Source organism: Ceratotherium simum, chromosome 14 (assembly GCF_057802395.1).
Source record: "Ceratotherium simum simum isolate JZ-2026a chromosome 14, ASM5780239v1, whole genome shotgun sequence".
Taxonomy (NCBI): domain Eukaryota; kingdom Metazoa; phylum Chordata; class Mammalia; order Perissodactyla; family Rhinocerotidae; genus Ceratotherium; species Ceratotherium simum.
Genome location: NC_141913.1, coordinates 10,820,354 through 10,840,339, shown reverse-complemented (window position 1 = coordinate 10,840,339; position 19,986 = coordinate 10,820,354). Strand labels below are relative to the sequence as shown.

The 19,986-nt window shown below is 41.2% G+C and overlaps 1 protein-coding gene across 1 annotated transcript in view; it reads left to right on the top strand.

Annotated features, from left to right (window-relative positions):
- Positions 1–19,986, top strand: part of COLEC12 (collectin subfamily member 12) — a 179,009-nt gene that overhangs the window by 13,335 nt on the left and 145,688 nt on the right. Inside the window, exon 2 of the mRNA XM_004421032.3 lies at positions 7,126–7,176. Coding sequence (XP_004421089.1) covers positions 7,126–7,176 — 51 coding nt within the window. The remainder of the gene's footprint in view (positions 1–7,125; positions 7,177–19,986) is intronic.

The window sequence follows — 19,986 nt, the reverse complement described above, 5'->3', positions numbered from 1 at the left end:
TCCCACCAGCAGTGTATGAGACTTCCCTTCTCTCCACATCCTCTCCAACACATGTTGTTTCCTGTCTTGTTAATTATAGCCATTCTGACGGGTGTGAGGTGATATCTCATTGTAGTTTTGATTTGTATTTCCCTGATAGTTAGTGATTTTGAACATCTTTTCATGTGTCTGTTGGCCATCTGTATATCTTCTTTGGAGAAATGTCTGTTCAGGTCTTTTGCCCATTTTTTAATTGGGTTGGTAGTTTTTTTGTTGGTGAGACGCATGAGTTCTTTATATATTTTGGAGATTAAGCCCTTATCAGAAGTATGGTTTGTAAATATTTTCTCCCAATTGTTAGGTTGTCTTTCCGTTTTGTTGATGGTTTCCTTTGCTGTGCAGAAGCTTTTTAGTTTGATGTAGTCCCATTTGTTTATTTTTTCTATTGTTTCTCTTGCCCGGTCAGACGTGGTGTTTGAAAAGATGTTGCTAAGACCGATGTCGAAGAGCGTACTGCCTATGTTTTCTTCTAGAAGTTTCACAGTTTCAGGTCTTACATTCAAGTCTTTAATCCATTCGGAGTTAATTTTTGTGTATGGTGTAAGGTAAGGGTCTACTTTCATTTTTTGCATATGGCTATCCAGTTTTCCCAACACCATTTGTTGAAGAGACTTTCTTTTCCCCATCGTATGTTCTTGGCTCCTTTGTCAAAGATTAGCTGTCCATAGATGTGTGGGTTTATTTCTGGGCTTTCGATTCTATTCCATTGATCTGTGTGTCTGTTTTTGTGCCAGTACCATGCTGTTTTGGTTACTGTAGCTTTGTAGTATATTTTGAAATCAGGGAGTGTGATACCTCCAGCTTTGTTCTTTTTTCTCAGGATTCCTTTAGCTATTCGGGGTCTTTTGTTGTTCCATATACATTTTAGGATTCTTTGTTCTATTTCTGTGAAAATGTTGTTGGAACTTTGATAGGGATTGCATTGAATCTATAGATGGCTTTAGGAAGTATGGACATCTTAACTATGTTAATTCTTCCAATCCAAGAGCACAGAATATCTTTCCATTTCTTTGTGTCTTCCTCGATTTCTTTCAGAAATGTTTTATAGTTTTCAGCGTACAGATCTTTCACCTCTTTGGTTAAGTTTATTCCTAGGTATTTTATTCTTTTTGTTGCAATTGTAAATGGGGTTGTATTCTTAATTTCTCTTTCTGCTACTTCGTTGTTAGTGTACAGAAATGCAACTGATTTTGGTATGTTGATTTTGTATCCTGCAACTTTACCATATTCGTTTATTACTTCTAAAAGTTTTCTGGTGGATTCTTTAGGGTTTTCTATATATAAAATCATGTCATCTGCAAATAGTGACAGTTTCACTTCTTCCTTTCCAATTTGGATCCCTTTTATTTCTTTCTCTTGCCTGATTGCTCTGGCCAGGACTTCCAGTACTATGTTAAATAGGAGTGGTGACAGTGGGCATCCTTGTCTGGTTCCTGTTCTTAGAGGGATAGCTTTCAGTTTTTCACCATTGAGGATGATATTAGCTGTGGGTTTCTCATATATGGTCTTTATTATGTTGAGGTACTTTCCTTCTATACCCATTTTATTCAGAGTTTTTATCATAAATGGATGCTGTATCTTGTCAAATGCTTTCTCTACATCTATTCAGATGATCATGTGATTTTTATTCTTCATTTTATTAATGTGGTGTATTACGTTGATTGATTTGCGAATGTTAAACCATCCCTGCATCCCTGGAATAAATCCCACTTGATCATGGTGTATAATCTTTTTAACATATTGTTGTATGCAATTTGCTAGTATTTTGTTGAGGATTTTTGCATGGATGTTCATCAGTGATATTGGCCTGCAATTTTCTTTTTTTGTGTTGTCCTTGTCTGGTTTTGGTATCAGGGTAATGTCAGCTTCATAGAATGAGTTAGGGAGCTTCCCCGCCTCCTCAATGTTTTGGAAGAGTTTGAGAAGGATAGGTATTAAGTCTTCTTTGAATGTATGGTAGAATTCACCAGGGAAGCCGTCTGGTCCTGGACTTTTATTTTTGGGGAGGTTTGTGATTACTGTTTCGATCTCCTTACTGGTGATTGGTCTATTCAAATTCTCATGTACAAGTTTTTATATGGACATATGTTTTCACTTCTTTTGGGTGTATACCCAGGAGTGGAATTGCTGGGTCATATGATAATTCTATGTTTAAACTTTTGAGGACCTGATTCCCAAGTAACGGCACCATTTTGCATTACCATCAGCAGTGTATGAGGGTTCTAATTTCTCCATGTCCTTGCCAACACTTACTGTCTTTTTGAGTATAGCCAATTGCTTCTTAAACATATATTCAACCAGTCCTCCTATTTTAGCCTCATCTTTATTCCCCTTCCAGAGTGACCTGTGTCCCAAATTCCTGAGCCTTTTTGGGATTCTGTGGTGTAAATCATTGCTGCCTGGCTTTCCCTGCAGCTGAGACAGGGTTCAGTTTATTGGGTCTGTGGAGTCAGTGATCATTAGGGTGTGGAACTCGAGGGTCCCACAGACCTCGGTCTTAGTCTTGGTCTGGCTGCTCACAAGCTGTGAGACCTTGGGTTAAATTATGTAACTTCTCTGAGCCCCAGTTTTCTCATCTGTAAAACAGAGAAACATAATGAATGGGAAGCATTTGGCATTCAGTAGGTACTGACTAAATATTGATTCTCTTATCTTCCCCAAGCATGGTAGATATTCAAAAAGAGAAAGATTTAATCTCTTCAGGAACTTTTCAGCTAGTGGGAGAGAGAGACACATATATTACTCTAATCTGCTTGATTTTCAACAACTACTGAGTGCCTGTAATGTGCTGTAAATGTACTAGTAGCTGAGGGAACAATGTGATAAGTTTCCTGTTTTCAAATGGCTTTCCATCTGGTGGTGTCAAAACCAGAACTGGAGTATAAGGCGGGCGGAGATAAGTGCCATCACACTGATACAGAGTATCGGCAGGGAGAGGTAAATTCCAGCCATAGGGATATTGCACAACTTGGTTCACAGATTGATTGGAACATTTTAATGTGTATGACTCTCAACTCTCTAAGCCAACTAAACTAAAATTCACTGAACTCGTGGTACTCTGAAATGGCCAGGCTCAAAGAATACATCAGCAACAGAATTCTGTTCAACATTCTCTACCACGAAATCTCTGCAGCGTGGCTCTGTGCCAGTTACCAAGGAAAGTAAAAAAAAAATAAATAAAAATCACATTTTGAATTAGGCAAGCAAAAGACAGTGTAGCCCATAGGTATTAAAACGAAAATGCTAAAGTATGGCTGGGGAAGCCAAGAAAGTACGTGCTTGTAGATATAAATCTCAAATTAAACTTTTGTTTTCTTTGTTTGTTTTGTTAATTTGTTAAGATGACTTCTTCCCTGCAGACAAACTGCTGTCAGAAGCAGGGATCAAGTTATGGCCACTGCAGCACTTAGAGGCCTTAATCTTAACCAAATCCTGCTCATGTGGGAGTGTAGAGTTATGTGGTTTAGATTGTGTCACAGACAGATTTTGAAAAGTGGCAAGTTGCTAAGGTGACTGGATATTCTCTAGGGAGAATGTCCTTATTTGAGTGTATCACTTTTGTAGGCCCCTGATGCCACAATCTGGGACGCACTCAGCTTGGGTCTGCAGAGTGTGAGGAAAAGGTTTTGAGAACAGAATATAACATGGCGCATACTGTCAGGCTCTTTGTCTTTCTCAAACCTGTCTTTTAGCCATTGGGGCCTGTCACAGTCTTTACCCTCTAAAATGTTCAGGCCTTAGGAACACCTAACCTCTCATCTTTTCTTCTTTTTCTCTTGTAGCCCGAGATGTGGGTTGTCCACACAACCACAAGCCCCATCAACTGTTGCCTCTTCCTCTTTCTTGATTCCCTAAATGCCTGATTCCATCACCAGCCTGTTTGTGAATCGGCTGTCTGTTAACTGCACAGCTGGGGAAATTTGTCAGCGGGCTCTGGGGGACAACTACTCGAATTAACTATATACTAAGTGTTACCTGCCCAACTCTGCCCGGCTGTTAAGGGTATGAAAAAAGGATTCTAAAGTCAATTTTGGAGAGCATTGAATAAAACAAAGTTAAACAAGATTGTTTTCTCTTAGCACTTCTCAGAGTCTCTAATAGTTCAAAAACCATTATGAATTTCCAAGAAATCGATGCAGTATACAGTGTTTCCCAGATTCTCTTTTTCCCTCCACAGAAGAAACATTAAGAAAGATGATTTCAGACATTCCTTTGTGAGACCTTCCCTGATGGTCTCAGTCAGGCATTTTCCGTGGTGCTTTACGAGGGCCCCTCGTATCTCAGTGATTTTCTCTCTGATTGTAGAGCCTGTTGAGATAGAAGTTTGTATTCTTTTAGTAGCTGCTGTAAGAATTCCTAATCCTTTGGGGATGAGGGTTAAGACAAGAAGCAGGAGATCCTCCTGAGTCCTGTTAGGGGTCGCCTGTAAGGCCTTCGTTTTCTTGAACCCCAAATGGTCTGAGTATGTTAATTGGGAGGCAGAGCTGAATTGCTTTAATAACAAAAATATGAGACATTTGAAGTTCCCAGGGAAATGTCAGGAAGGAGAGAGGAGTCAGACTAAGTGCTGCATGGGAAAAAGATCAGAGAGGAAAAAGAAAACAAACAAACAAACAAACTAATGGTAGGGCTGCTGAAAAGAAGCTTTGCGGGAGAACCGAAATGTCTAATGGGAAATTTTAAGCTGTTTGCTGTCGGGGGCGCAGCATAAATTGCCCTTTTGTTTCCACTGTGAAATCTTCAGTGATGCCTCCTTGGCCCACGATGGCGGCGTGTGAGTAGATTCTTTCACAGATGTGCATGGCAGCGGAGGGGCTGGAGCTGGCAGGGGAAGCTGATGTCTGGGTGGCATCGTTACCTGTGTTCATGTCTCATCGACTTCACTAGGCTGTAAACATGTATTTATTGAATTATGAAGAAATAAATGTATGGATTTCTAAGCAGAAGCAGCAGATAAGGGTTTCTCTTCTTTGTTTTTTTCTGAGGAAGATTGTCCCTGAGCTAACATCTGTGCCCATCTTCCTCTATTTTGTATATGGGACGCCGCCACAGCATGGCCTGATGAGCGGTGTGTAGGTCCGCACTGGGGTTCCCAGGCTGCCAAAGTGGAGCACGTGAACTTAACCACTATGTGACCCGTCTGGCCCAAGGGTTTCTCTTTAAGTGAGACTAGACCAGGCCTCTCAGCCATTACTATGATAGAATTACCAAGTAAAGCAGGCACAGAGGAGGGGCTTAATATGTATTTGTTGAACTAACTAATCACTGAGTCAGTGAGAGAGGTGCTGTTCTCTTGGCTGTAAGCATGTTCTTCCTTGTAGAAAGAACTAAAGCTTTAATCCTTGACTTAAGAAGACTACTTTAATTATGAAGACCTGGCCTTCTAGATTCCAAACAAGATCTTTTCCCTGTTCTCTGAATAAGGAAACAATGGTAAAATAGAAAGATATCATGTTTCTCCATTATCTCTTAGAAATAATTGCTCTCTCACATGTGTTTTCATAGCACTCCATAGCAAGCTAGTGGTTCTAAGGTTCACCATGTTGTGTTACAGATATCATACATCTTGGGTTTTTCCATAATATTTCAGGGTTCGGATGTAGCCAGATGTCCTACTTGGGGGCTGAAAAAGACCATCACAGAGGTCACTTTCCTCTTACGTGCTTCCCTTCCTTGAAAGCCTGTCAGCTTCTTGAGGGATGGGACCATGTCTCACTCATTTCTAAAACTCCACTGCCTGGCAGTCTCTGGTCCATAGTAAGTGCCAAATCAGTGCTTTTGAACTGACCTGCTTGTGAGGAGAAAGCTGGGTACTGGTGCAGTAATGGTAACCAACCCAAGAATAATTGGTCTGGGAGCCAGCCTGGTGGCATAGCAGTTAAGTTTGCACACTCCACTTTGGTGGCCCATGGTTTGTGGGTTTAGATCCCGGGTGTGGATCTGCACACTGCTCATCAAGCCATGCTGTGGCGGTGTCCCATATACAAAAAATAGAGGAAGCTTGGCACAGATGTTAGCTCAAGGACAATCTTCCTCAAGCAAAAAGAGGAAAATTGACAACAGATGTTAACTCAGGGCCAATCTTCCTCACCAAAAAAAAAAAGAGAGAGAGAGAGAGCGAGTAATTGGTCTGGACTTCCTGGAAAGGCCTGGACTTGACAGCTTTACTTGTCATCAAAAGTGTCCTTTAACTGCACAATAAATTGCCAGACTCATACCTAGCAGAAACATAAAATGAGAAGTTCTTTATCATTGTGATAAGGAATTGCATCATGTCCACGTTAGGAGGGGGATATAAGCATTTTGGTAGAAAGCTTTGCTGACATAACATCTCTCTTATTTCCGCAGTGGCCCTACATTTAGAAATTCCCACAGCAAGGCCATCTTTTGAGATGCGTTTGCTGGGAAACCATCTGTCAGTTCCAGTTATGCAACGGAAGGAGAGCGGGGCAGGAGTTGGTTTTCACTACAGGAGTCATGCTGGGCTCCTGAGATGTGACAGTTGGTGGGAGAGATGACTCCAGAGCCTGGGCATCTGAAAGGGAGGGCTTTAGAGTCGGTTATGTGAAGATAACAACCCTTTGGACAGTTAATTATTCAGTCATTCATTCAACAAAATTTATTAAGCTCCTGCTCTGTGACAGGCACCATTCTGGGCACAGGGGATTCATTCATGAACCAAGACAGGAAAAGTTTCTGCTCACAGGATGCGTGATGACACACAAACATAAATGAGGACAATATCAGAGAGTAATATTAAAATGAGGTGGTGTGACGGGGTTTGGCTGGGTGGTGGTCCAGAAAGGCATGTCAGAGGTGTCACACTTTAGCTGAGACCTGAATTAGGAGTCACATGAAGAACAGGAGGAAGAGAGTTCCAGACAGAGGGAACAGCCGGTGCAGAGACCCTGTGGCCTTTCTCAGAAAGCATGGTGTGTTCCAGGAGCACAAGGAAAGCCACTCTGACAAGTGTCCTGCATGAAGGGGCGGGTGGAGCAGGTGGAGATCGCGACAGTTGAATCCACACTGACCCTGCACTTCTGGGCCCGCCAGCGTTTTAACGTTGTGTCTTTTCTTCTCCTGCAGACGACTTTGCAGAGGAGGACGAGGTGCAGTCCTTCGGTTACAAGCGGTTTGGTGAGTTCTAACAAAGCTCTTTTCCTTCTCCATGCTCCATCTGGGATACAGTAACAAGACCGTTTTCAGACCTTTGACACGCATGAACATGTGTGGCTCTGAGGCCCAATTTTGGTTGGAAATTGAGTTTCTGTACAACAGGTGGATGATTTCCCATGATGCTGAGCGGTGGAACAGGAGCCGTGCTCAGGCGTGGGGAAGTGATGGGATGTTTTTGGGGTTCGCTGAATACAAACCAGATGGCTTAATAGGCAGAACATGGTGGGAAAGGTAAATCTGTGACAAGAGAGGAGCAAAAATACGTGAGGTTTTTCTATTTTGATATTTAGAAAACGTTTTTTTCCACTTTTCCTTTAGGCCCAGTGCTCATAACTTAGTCAGTGTAAGTGGATATGTGAGAGAAAGACTTTTTCCAGGAACCCAACTGGACACAAATGCTCTGTGATAGGCTGAATAATGGCCCCCAAAGATATCCACATCCTAATACATGGAACCAGAGTGTTACCTTATAAGGCAAAAAGTGCTTTGCAGATATGATTATGTCAGAGAGCTCAACATGAAGAGATTATCCTGGGTTATCTGGGTGGGCTCTAAATGCAATCACAAGTGTCCTTATTAGAGAGAGGGAGCGGGAGATTTGACTACTGAGAGGAGGTTGTGTGATGATGGAAGCAGAGATTAGAGTGATGTGCTCTGAAGTTGGGGGAAGGGGCCACAAGCCAAGGAATACAGGTAGCCACTAGAAGCTGAAAAAGGCAAGAAAACAGATTTTCTATTCGCACCCTCCAGAGGGAGCACAACCCTGCCAGCATCTTCATTTCAGCTGACTGAAGCTGATTTCAGACCTCTGGCCTCTAAAACTGTAAGAGAAGGCGTTTGTGTTGCTTTAAGCCACCACGTTTGTGGTAATCTATTACAGCAGCCATGGGGAAGTAATGCATGCTCCTCTACCTCCTAGGCTGCTGCACACAGTGCTCTTCTCTGACCGTGCTTCTCATGCTCTGCAGTTTGGCTGTAAACTGCCAGTGACCATTGCAGAGTTCCAAAGACAGTTCCAGGGAACTGAGGTTTTTCCATCCAGCTTGTTTCTGTGCCTTGGCCAGAGGAAATGAAGAAAGATAGAGGACAAAAGAATGAGACAGAGAGAGAGAGAGAGAGAGTGTGTGTGTGTGTGTGTGTGTGTGTGTGTGAGAGAGAGAGAGAGAGAGACAGAAAGAAAATATGAAAGAGAATGAAGCTACTTCCTGTTGCTTAAAAAAAAATTCCTGGCTAGACTTTGATGCAAGCTAACAACCCTCAGCTGCTCTGGCTCCGGTATTGCTTTAGCATTTTTCCTTCTGGATACACAGTTCTGCATTTCTTTCTGGGAAAAAATATGGCTTTAAAATAGGAATGTGGTGGCACCAAGCCCACAGCTCCTCCATTCACACGCTGGCAGAGAGGCTCAGGACTTCTCCCTTTATATACCACTCTTCTTTATGTACACAGTTACATATTTCTGGATTAGGACCCTGTGTTGTCCTGCTTTCCCGTGGTGGGTTCACTGAAGGTGGTAGTAGGAGTGAAGATGGAACCAAGAATTATAAAGGAAAACAAAACAAAACAAAAATAGAAAGGCAGAAATAAAAAGGAAAATCAAACTGGTAAAAATAAGGCAAGATAAATGTTGACATGCCTGTGTGTTTTGGAAATCAGTAGATTTCAAATCTGTATTTGGACATCAGTAGAAATCTGAAGAACCGAGAAAAAGTTTCTTTAAAATGAGTGACTTTGAGAGAAATTTTGTTTAAAATTTTATGACCATGTAACTAGCTAGATGGGTGGGGATTTGGTGAAAACCACACAATAATAATAAGTTGCTGAAACGATTTAATTTATGGTGCTTAAATTATGTGTAGAAATCAGACTGGTGACTCAGAGGAACGTGATAACAACTGACAAATATTGGAGCATAACAGACACGCATAAAGAGAAGGCTACCAAGTGATACAAGTAGGAGAAAGGGATGAAGTTAAAATGGGAAACCTTGGGATGGACTGTGAAAGAGACGTTCCGAAGTTGAGAATTCCTGGATTCAGCTTTTAGGCGAAGTGATGGATATCCAGCGTAGGGGGAGAGTGGAATTTTGGTGATGGAAGAGCCTTGGAGATGATTGAAATCAGCCTTTAATTTTCCAGATGAGGAAGGTGAGGCCCAGATAGACGAAGTCCTTGCTCAGCAAGTCAGCTGGAGCTGGGTTGGATGCCGCGTCTTCTAACTCTCAGGCTAGCGTGGTTTTGGGGAAGGGTCCAGCTATGAGGTTGAGCTGACTTCTCAACTTCTGTGTCCTAGAAAGGTCCCTGCAGTCCTGGAACCCTAAAGTGGGCTGGACGCCCGATCTGGCCAGGCCAGGGAGGCCTTGTCGCTTTTATAGGGCCTGGGACTCCAGACCTGGTTCTGTAGAAGAGAATTGGGTTTTCACTTCCTAAGAAGTGGCCACAGTTGGTCATTGAAAGCAGCAGAACTTATTCCTTCAGGGATGGTTAAACCCTTATCATTAAAGGAGGACAAAGTTGGTAGTAAAGTGGTGGGTGGGAGGCATCCAGAGACCAGACAGCCCTGTGGGCGCTGCCCCTCCTTACTCTCGTGACTTGAAACCAGTCACTTAAACCCTGTGGGCCTCAGATGCTGCATCTGCCCAGTGAACACAGTGACACTTGCCAAGGTAGGTGAATCTACCTCACTCACAGGCCTTTGGTGAGACTAAGAGGGATAACAGATGGACAAGTGCTTTGAAGGTGCAGCCCTATAAAAGCGAAGGTGGTATTATCACTCTCCTGAGATTTGGGGCTGTTATCACTCCCTGGACTTTTAGGTACAGCCTCTGCCGAATATCAAAGTGTGATAGGTCTGAAACCTCATTCCTGAAGAGATGTAAAGGTGTGATCTACCTCTAAACATGGTGATACTGATGGCTTTATTTTTGCAAATTAGACTGGATTACAATATAGGGTTTAGTTGTTGTCTAATTTTAGGTATGTCTTGTTTATGCAAATAACAATGATCACAACCTGAATTTAGACTACAGAAGACCCAGGGTTTGATTATTCACAGAGCAAAGGGGTCAGTGTTTTAGCAAATTGTTACCTGGTGGGCTTGTGTCCAAAGGTATTCATATAAAGTTATTCGTAAGCATTTGCTACATAAAGTCAAGGCTGTTTACATAATAATATTGTGTTTTTTCAAATTCAGTACAATATTACGATAAAGAGCAAACTGGGCGATCTTCTCTAGAAATCTAGTACGGTATAGTATTATTTTAGGACCGTCATCGCTTGTTATTCAGGGATTCATTGTTGTGTTTTGGGCTCAACCAGATCTATTTTTCTTCTGTCTCTCTGTGTGTCATCTTATTAGCACCTTTCCAGAAGTTCTGGGCAGGTATCTGGAGAAGAGGCAGAGTTCAATCTGATGGGTTTGCCACTTATTTGCTCCTCTGACAAAAGCTTCGATGAGGGGAAACCTTGACAGGTTAATGAAGTGAACATTTTCAAACTTTAGTCAGGCTCTGAGGGTCAGTGTTTCTTGGCCCCCAGTATGCACAACTGATTAATTTGGGATGTAACTATAGTTACAATTTGGCAGAGTTCATTCTCTGGTACATGAGGTACCAGTATATTAATTTTTATTTTCTATAGATAGAATCTGATATATACTACAATGGTAACTTTCTACTTATTTCCCTAGTTACTGGTTTCTTCAAAAATAACACACATGGTTCTAGAATCCTTTGTTATTATAGTTAGCAGAAAGGGAAAGAGAATTAGTATATATTAGTATATTAGTATATAAATTAGTATATAAATTTTGTGTTTTGTGATAATTTGATCCAAAAATGTCTTCTGAAACTTTCTTACTAGTCATATGATTAACATGAGTGCATTCAAGTTAAAAAAAATTTTTTTTTTTTTTACTTTAAAATGATATGGAGTAGGAGGAAAGAAGAGTGCCATTTCAGTTCCAAGGGATAAGTGCATGAAAATGCCACGAGAGAGGGGGAGAAGTGTGGGGAGAGGGGTGAGTTCCAGATCCTGCCTTTTAACCTGTGTAGAAATGATCATAACAAATCCAGGTCACGTTTGTGTGTCACTTTTATCTTCCCAAAGGACTTACAAACTTGTTTTTCCTTCACAGCAACTCCATGAGGCCAGAAGGCCAGGGGCCGTCTTTCCCATTTGCTGGCTGCTTTTCACCTTTTCTAGAGGCAGTGGGGTGCAGTGGTTAGGTGTGTGGGCGCTGGACCCAGGTGTGTGAGTTTGGATCTGAGTTTCAATACTCACCAACTGTGTGACCTTGGGCACATTGTTGTCCCAAATTGTAAACTCTCAGTTTCCTCACTTGTAAAGTTTGGGTCATAATAGGCCCACTTCATAGGGTTGTTGTGGAATTAAATGTGGTGCTGGGTTAGCACAGTGCCTGGCATACTGTGAGCATCCCCTAAGTGTTGATCATCATTCTGATATTAGATTCCCTCTTCAACCTTTTGGTCCTGCTGCTTAAACACGGTGTCTAGGATTTACTAGGCTCCTGGAACCTTCTGATTTCCAGCAGCCTCATGGATTCTTTTTCCATCACACCCCTTGCTTTACTGCTAAAACCTGGGAGCAGTGAGAAGGCCTGGGGCCAGCGGCTCTCTGCCCCAGCACCTGGTGGGCAGTGTGGGAACCTAATGGCAAGCACCACCCTGATGTCCTGGGCCCTCCCTCTGGAGCCTGCTTTGCCCCCTCCCTGTGCTGGGGGTGGGGTGGGGCACTAGACTGCCTCCATTTCATTGGTTGCATTGGGTTCTCTTGTGTTATCTTTGGAATATGACTTGGTGTAATAATAGGATGTCTGAAGTTGGAATGATAGAGGAGCAAGAGATACGTGGTTCCGCCTGTGAAAATCACGGGTAGATTTAAGGGTTGACAGTGAGCAACTGGGGGCAGCTGGAAACATTTGTTGTTTGTGTTTGACAAACAAAGCTTTGACAAAATTGTTTCTTTGGGGCTCAGCTATAGCGAGCATTAACAGCTATGAGAGAAAAAGATCTGAAAATTTGCAAACTGTGAAATAGTAACAAAAAGTAAAAGGAAGCATTCTCTATGGAGTAGAACTCAAGTCTTTTGTAAAAACTAAGTGGAAAAATCCTGGGAGAATTACTGAAAAATTGTTTAGGGGTTACAGCTAAAAAAGGGGTGTCAGATGCCTTTTCCTATATGTGTTCACCGAAGTGGGACCTTGGATGGTTTTGTTCACCCACAACTTCACAGGCCTCCCTATACCTGTAGTTTCAAACAAGCTGGGCTTTTTCTTTTCTCGTTCTTCCCTTGAATAATTTCAGATTAGCAAGAATATTTTTAAGAGTTTAATCTGCATGTGGAAGCAGCCTGAGAAATCTGTATTGAATAGAGCCCAGCCCTGTTCCAGAACGCCCCCCCACCCTACCCGTCCTTCCAAACTCATCCTCCAAAGAGATAAACCATGCAACTGCAAATCAGTATCTGTAGGTAAATCACTGAGCTGTTTCTTGCCAAGAGGTTTAGAGGAACTGAATGTCTAAACATGTAGAGGACCACTTGGGCTTCTGAGAAATAGCTACACATATGTGTTTAGCCAAATAGCCAGAAAGAGAGGTTCCTCTGAGGCACATGGTGAGTCTTTGCTTTCAGTGCAGAGAGGCTTGAAACGATTTACCGAGAGGATGCTGAACTGTCTTTGGGAAGCTGCTCAAGATAAGCATGTGGATGCCTCCACTGCTGGTTGTTTGGACCTGGGGATGAGGCTGCCTGTCTCTCCTCTCCTGGGACTCTTCCCAGAAGCCTGGCTTCACCTTTGGATTTGGAGAGGGCACCGCTTTGAAGTCATCCACCTCCAACAACAAAGGAGAGCTCCATGCATTCCTCTCACCACAGCCCTTTAGGACTGACACCAGCAGAGTTCACCCCTTTCCCTGATAAGAATGCCAGGAATTTCCATCATTTCCTGTGAGGAGTGACTCAATAAGCCCAGTGTGAGGCTGTCCGTTCAGCAGGACCTTTTCTAAACATCTCTAAGTGGAAAGGGTACCACATCAGGCGAAGGACTGACCCTGGGCAGAGAGCTGAGTGAAGGGCAGGAGCAAGAGTCTGACATGGTGCCCCTGTGGGATTTCTTTCAGGTGTTCAAGCCATTTGCCTCACTTAATGGAAGAGTTTTGAAGGGGATTCGTGGAAGAACTCACACGGCCCCTCTGCCCTCTGCTTTCTGTCAAGAACAGGGACTCCTGAGACCTGGGAAAGCAGTTTGCCAGCCATCACCTTCTTTTAAATAACCTGAGGAGATTTCCTAATTTTTACCATTATAGGTGATATTCACCTGGCCAGCAGTGATTGTTCAGGTTTCACTTCTTTTCCTGTGAAGGACTTCTCACTGGTTAGGCCAGATCCTCCTGCCTAGTCTTTCTTGCTCATCAGTAAAAATTTGTTCAACGCTATGTTCCCATGTGACTATGACTTTTCTTTTTTTTTTTTAACATTTTCATGTGAAAGAAACTATTAAGCATCCTTTCTTGAATATCTACTATGTGCTAGGCAGTTTCCCACTCATTGCTTTCTTTAATTCTCCCAGAAATCCTTCGAGGTGAGAATTACCTGCAAATGAGGAAACCGAGGCTCCCAAGGCTGAGTGGCATGGCCACCATTGAGTTCACCTTGACCTCAGTCCCCACCGATCTTTCCACTCTCCCCATGGCTGAGAAGCACACAGATATATCCATTCTCAGAGCATCCCAAGATTTTATGGGAAAATAAATGATCATAGATGTATGTGGATTAAATCAGCAGCTGTTTATACATGGTCTTATAATTCATAATTTCATAATATGTATAGATTTAATACTTAAGCCCTGAATTTTTCAACCATTTTAAGTATAATTCTTCCCTGCCGTTTCGTGGTTTTCATTCACTTATGAATCCTGGTAAGAGCATGGGGAGGGAGAAGAGGGAGACTAATTTGTTTTTCCCGCAATTGGATTGAAGCTGAATGTGATTTGTTTTTATTTTTGGAAAAATTAAGGAACAATCTACTCAACCATTTTTCTGTTACAACAGCATGAAGACATTAGGTTGTTTCCAGTGTTTGGTTGTTGAGGGTAGGGTGGGAAAGAGTTATTCCTTTTGGTAGCGACTCCAAGCAACTTAAAACAGAAGAACTCATGAACTTTCCTTGAAAGGTTTGAGTTGTTCATTGGGAGGCCCCCTGGGAAAGGGAAAGATGTCCCAGAGCCGTGGGTTTGAAGCGAAGAGCACTGTTCTTGCAACGTTGTGACCTAGAGTGGCTCTTTTTGTCCTTCACGTTCCCTGTTGGTGCCCTTGGTGTTCAGGACAGCAGCTGGTTAGGAAGCAAGGCTTTAGAGTTTGACTGTCCTGGTTCACATGCTGGCTTTGCTTCTACTGGCAAGTCACCCAACATCTCTAAGCCTCACTTTGTTCATCTGTGAAATGGGAATGGCAGGAATACCTTCTTTGCAGCGTATATGGATTATAAAACCTATACATAATATATAAGGGGCCAGGTGTGTAGTAGGTCTGCACTGAACTGTGGCTGTCATTGACCTGCTGATAACTCTCAGCCTTCTTGCCCTCTGCTCTTCCCTTCCCCAGGCCCCGGCATCCCTGGTTTGGTGTTGCCTGAGCTCTCCCTTTGTGAAGCACACTATACCTCATGTTCTCTGATCCTTCCCACTTTCTGTCCTCCCTCCATCAAAATCTTACTGCTCTACCTTCTGTATTCTTTGCCTTGTGGTTCTGTCAGGGCCATAATTTGTTCAGGGAATATCAAAGGAGTCTATTATCTTACAGGGCTTTTTTTTTTTTTTTTTTTTTAACTTAAAGGCTTAGTGATCACCAGCAAAGAATACATTTTAAGGAAGATAGCACATACTTGAGGCTAAGAGCAGCTTTCATGGAGAGGTGGCATAGCATCTTCATGGCTCAGAGAATATACGCTGGAGCCAGACTGCCAGGTTCGGTTTCCAGCTTTGCCACTTACTAGTGAGGTGGCCTTGGACAAGTCAACCTCTCAGTGCCTCAGTGTCCCCATCTTCTAGTAATTACAGTATCTACCTGCAGGGATGTTGTCAGACTGAATGAGTTAATACTTAGAGCAGTGCCTTGCAGATAGAAAGAACTACGTAAATGTATGCACTGTGAAAAGTGACATAAATGTCACAAGGTGGCTACAACAGTTCCCGGTGGGTGAAAGACAGTCTTTGTTCCAGTGTCTTCTTTTTGGAAGCAAGGAAACTCCCCAGAAGGCCATCAGTAGGCTTTCCCTCACATGTCGTTGGCCAAGGTTGAGTCACAAGTGCTTTCCTAAATCCGTTATGGACAAAGGGAATGGGCTGGCTCTGGTTGGCTTGGGCTAATCATTTGGGTTGGAATGTATGGTGAGGAATTAAGCACTCTAACTACTACTATTATGTATAACTTAATATCCATAGTATATAATATTATAAATGTATATTATAATATATTAATATATAGTATAATGTATAATATTATATTTATTATTTAATGTTAAATTAGGTAATGATTATTATTAAATAGCAATATAACTTAATTATAATTTGAACCATTATTATTTGTAATTGTTCCACTTATAAAATTGTCATGTTTGATTTAACACATTGAAAAATTGACTTTATTCACAAAATAACTACAAGTTTACTTTTAAATTATTTGTAATTTTGTTATAAATTGAACTACAAGATGCTGAACTCTCAAGTATTGAAAGTTCTTAGTTTTTGACGGTTTATAAAAGGAGAAAACTTCAAAAACAAGAAATCAATATGATAGAGAAGGGAATGAATAAATGAATGAACAAAAGTTATTTTGCTTTCTTGGAACTTAGTGTTCTCAATAGTGTTAAGCAGATTTGAAGAAACAGTTTTTTTCAGAAGAGGAACTTAAAAAAGAAAAAAAAGGAGAAAGTCCCAAATCTTAGTGAATACAACTCTTGCCACAAGAAACATTATGAAATTGGTCGCCTGTTCTGAGTCATAACTATAAACACTTTCTGCTTCTTCCGAAATTTCATTTTCATAAGTTTTTGAGAACTGATATTTGGCCCTGACTGAAACAACTTATCTTTTTATCACTAGGGTAGATTTTTTGTTTTTGATTGGTGTAAATATTTCCATATGCAGATCAGTTTCTTTCACATGCTGCAGAAGATGAAGGACTTGAGACTTGTCAGGAAAACAGGAGAATGGAATTAGAAGTCTACAAAAGTTCTGGCAGCAATCCAGACTACATTCTTATTCCAAATGCCTAAAGATGCCCTCTATTCTCTAACAGTTGAAATAGGCTTTCTGTTAGTCCTTCTTGTTCAGTGAAGCAGGAAAGTGCGTAAGTAAAATCATTGCTGACATTTTAGATTTTGAGTCTTCAATCTAAGCTCAAGCATTCAAAGCAGTGTGAGAGATAAGCATGTTCTTTCCCCTTGGGTTTTATTTTGTTTTGTACTGGTACGAGGAAGTCCTCATGACATCTCGTATTTAGTACTTTGATGGGGCCATTTGATAATGAATATTAAGATGTAGTGATTGCTCTACTTCACATTTTATATAGAAGTCTTACTGTTGAATCACTTTTGGAAATAACTGGGAAATAGGAATACTTATCATTCTGATGAGCATTCACTGGCTGCCTCCTATGTGCCGTGAACCGGGATACAAAGATGAATAAAGCAGGGTCCCTGCTCTTGACTATTTTATTTGTTATCATCAAAATTTATAATTCTTTTTTTTTTCAATTTCTCAGAAAACGAAAGTTATAAAAATCCTTATAAAAACAAAAATTTTCTTCCAAAAATGTCCACACTAGTAATAGCCCAGGTGATAAGCCTCATCAAAGGCTTCCCAAAAAGGGTCATAAAATATATGTAGAATAGAGGGCTACCATTTTGTGATGGAAGTGATAGGAAATAGTCAGAGATTCACATGTAAGTTCTGCAGGAGGGAGTGGAAAAAGAGAGTAGAACAGATGGGGGCTGGGGGGAGTCCAGTAGTCTAGAGAAAAGGTGAGTGAAGCATTAATGGGAATTTGGGGAAGAGATTCAGACAAGGCAGGCTGGCCTTAAACAGTGCCTTTTTCTTGGGACATGTATGCACTTTGTGAGATTTGCTGAGAAATTGAAGCAAGCAAGACTCATGGGAAAATGTCACTCCTAGTCCATGCAATATGAAAACAATGTGACATTTATTAACCGTCCATAATGTGTTGGGCATCCTGTACAGTAAAGAAGGGAGACATAGCCTTTTGCTTTGGGGAATTTCAAATTTAACGAAAAGCAGAGAGACTTTTCCAACAGTGGTGCATTTGCATAAAAGAAAAATATCAGCCAACCCTACAAATTGCTTCCCCTCCCACCCGCAGAATTTCAAAAGGCACAATAGAGGGCACCACATGCCAGATGGAATGTGAGCCGCCTCTTCGTTCTGTCTCCAGTGTTGTTGTAAATTCAGATTTGGCAAAACTTCAATGGGTTCTGGATAAGGTTGGGACTCTCCTTTGCACCCTCCTCTCCCCGTCTCTACAAGTGAAGAGGGCATATATGGAGTCTCTTTCCTGTAGCCCACAGAAAAGGTTCAGGACGAGGTGTGAGAATCTGATATAAGCCTGTGAAAGAAGGTTGGAAGGTAATTTCCGTCTCCATATGCTGTACACACTGTGGACCTGCAGCTGTTACTCAGCTGCTGTCGTGTGAATCCACTCTACTTGTTAACAGCAGCTATGCTCATTTAAAACACAATTCAAAAAGTGTGTAATAAAATTATTTGGTTCAGAAGCCTTTACTATTTGTTCCATTTTTGGTAGACCAAAATATACCTCCTATAAACAGTAAAGCCTGTGAATAAGGCTCTCAGAGGGCCCAAGTGACCTTAAACATGTACATTTACACTTTCATTAAGCCTTCATTTGCTTGTTATGGAAAGAGGGATAACAAGACTACCTGTGTTACAGGGGCGCTGTGAGGATTAACTAATGTTATGTAAAGTGCTTAGCACAATGCCGGCACTTAGAAGGTATTCCATAAATGCTCATTACTAACCAAGAGAGAAAGACGAAGATAGAGAACTAGACTTTTTAAAAAAATTGAGTCAGTACTTCATTTGAGCTCTCTCTTTCTCTCTGTTTATACACACACATGCACATGTGTCCATACTGTGTGTGTGTGCATGTGTACGTGTGTGCATCACTGGGTATTTGAAGAATTCTGAATTGGAAACATGGAGATCAGAATTGTAGTCTTTCTTTTGCTACACATTAACTAACTTGCTATGCAAATTTTGCAAAGTGATGTAAATTCTCTGGGTCTCTAATATGCTCTTCTGTGAAATAAAGGAGTTGAAGTAGATGATTTTGAAGACTTCTTTAGGCCATACAATGTTATAGGTTTGCGTCTATAATGTGATCCAAGGCTCTATTCTGCCACTAGATTCGATTTTTTTTTTAATTATTTTTTACTCTTACTCCAACAATTCAGAATAAATATTTTGGTACCCTCATTTCAGAAATAGTTTCCCAGGTATCTGATAAAAATTTAGTTGGCAAAAATTGGCAGATGGAAAACTCTCTTCTCATTAGTTTTGTTCAAATGTTAGTGATCTCATAAGTGTTGGTTTTCCATTTGCTTTTATGTTCTTTTCAGGTAACTTTAGGGTTATTGAAGCATTTTCTAGGCTTAAATGTTTTGAATAACTTTATTCTAAATTTCTACACTCAAACTTGGAAGATTCTGTTCCTTCCAAACTTCATAAAATCGGTAGGTAATTATTCAAATACACGTCTGCAAGTTTAATAAAAAACATAATGTTTCTATTAATAATCTCAAGAAAATTTGGCAGTTTCTCTCAATTCAGTGATCTGTTTATATTTATCACATTATGAAATTTTTCCTTGCGCTTCTCATGTCAATGAAAGACACATTGAATGAAAACATAAATCCACAAGTTATCAACAAAGATAAAAATCACTTTAGCCATGCGCATTACTGAGAAGATGGCCCATTAGGAGCTGTGGCTTTCTCACCTTCTCGGGTTAGTGACCAAGTGTTAGAATCCACAGGAAAAAAGAGTACCAGGTAGTCTTTTGTGTTTTGGGGCTTTTTTCCTTCCTCCAAGATGGTGGTTATATAAAGTGGGAACACTTATATTTAAAAAGCTTGTGAGCTAATCCTTTTCCCAGTTGGGAAATTACTAGGTCAATTCCATCTCTCTGTGCCTTTTTGTAAATAGTTAACCTCACTTTGAAAGTTGTGAATGAGTCAGCATTAGAATCAAGGGAGGAAGGAAGGAAGGAAAGAAAGAAGGAAGAATATTACATTTTTGTTCCTATTTATAATTGCAAACACCTAGAAAAGGTGGATTCTGATAAATTCAAAGTCTTCTTTTTTTCCCCCTGCTGAGCACTTGGGTGGATTTAGGTACACACATAGCTGGAGGGAGCTGAAGATTTTGGAGTTTCTGGTTGCTAAAGGAAGGAAGAGGAAGGAAAAGAAATAGAGGAGGGGAGAGAGGGAAGACTGGAGGTAGCAGCAAGTTCTGCAGGCTTTGGGACTGGGAATGTGAGGCGATCTTATTTAGTTCTCGAGGGCCAGGGATTACAGGAAGAAGGGAGTGAGCAAACCCTTCCATCCTTATAATTACTTACTTTTTTTTAAATGTATTTTTCCTGCCATGGTGTAAGTTCAGTGAGGACAGAGAGAGTGTTTGTTTTGTTCACCATTGTACCTAGGACAGTTCCTCGA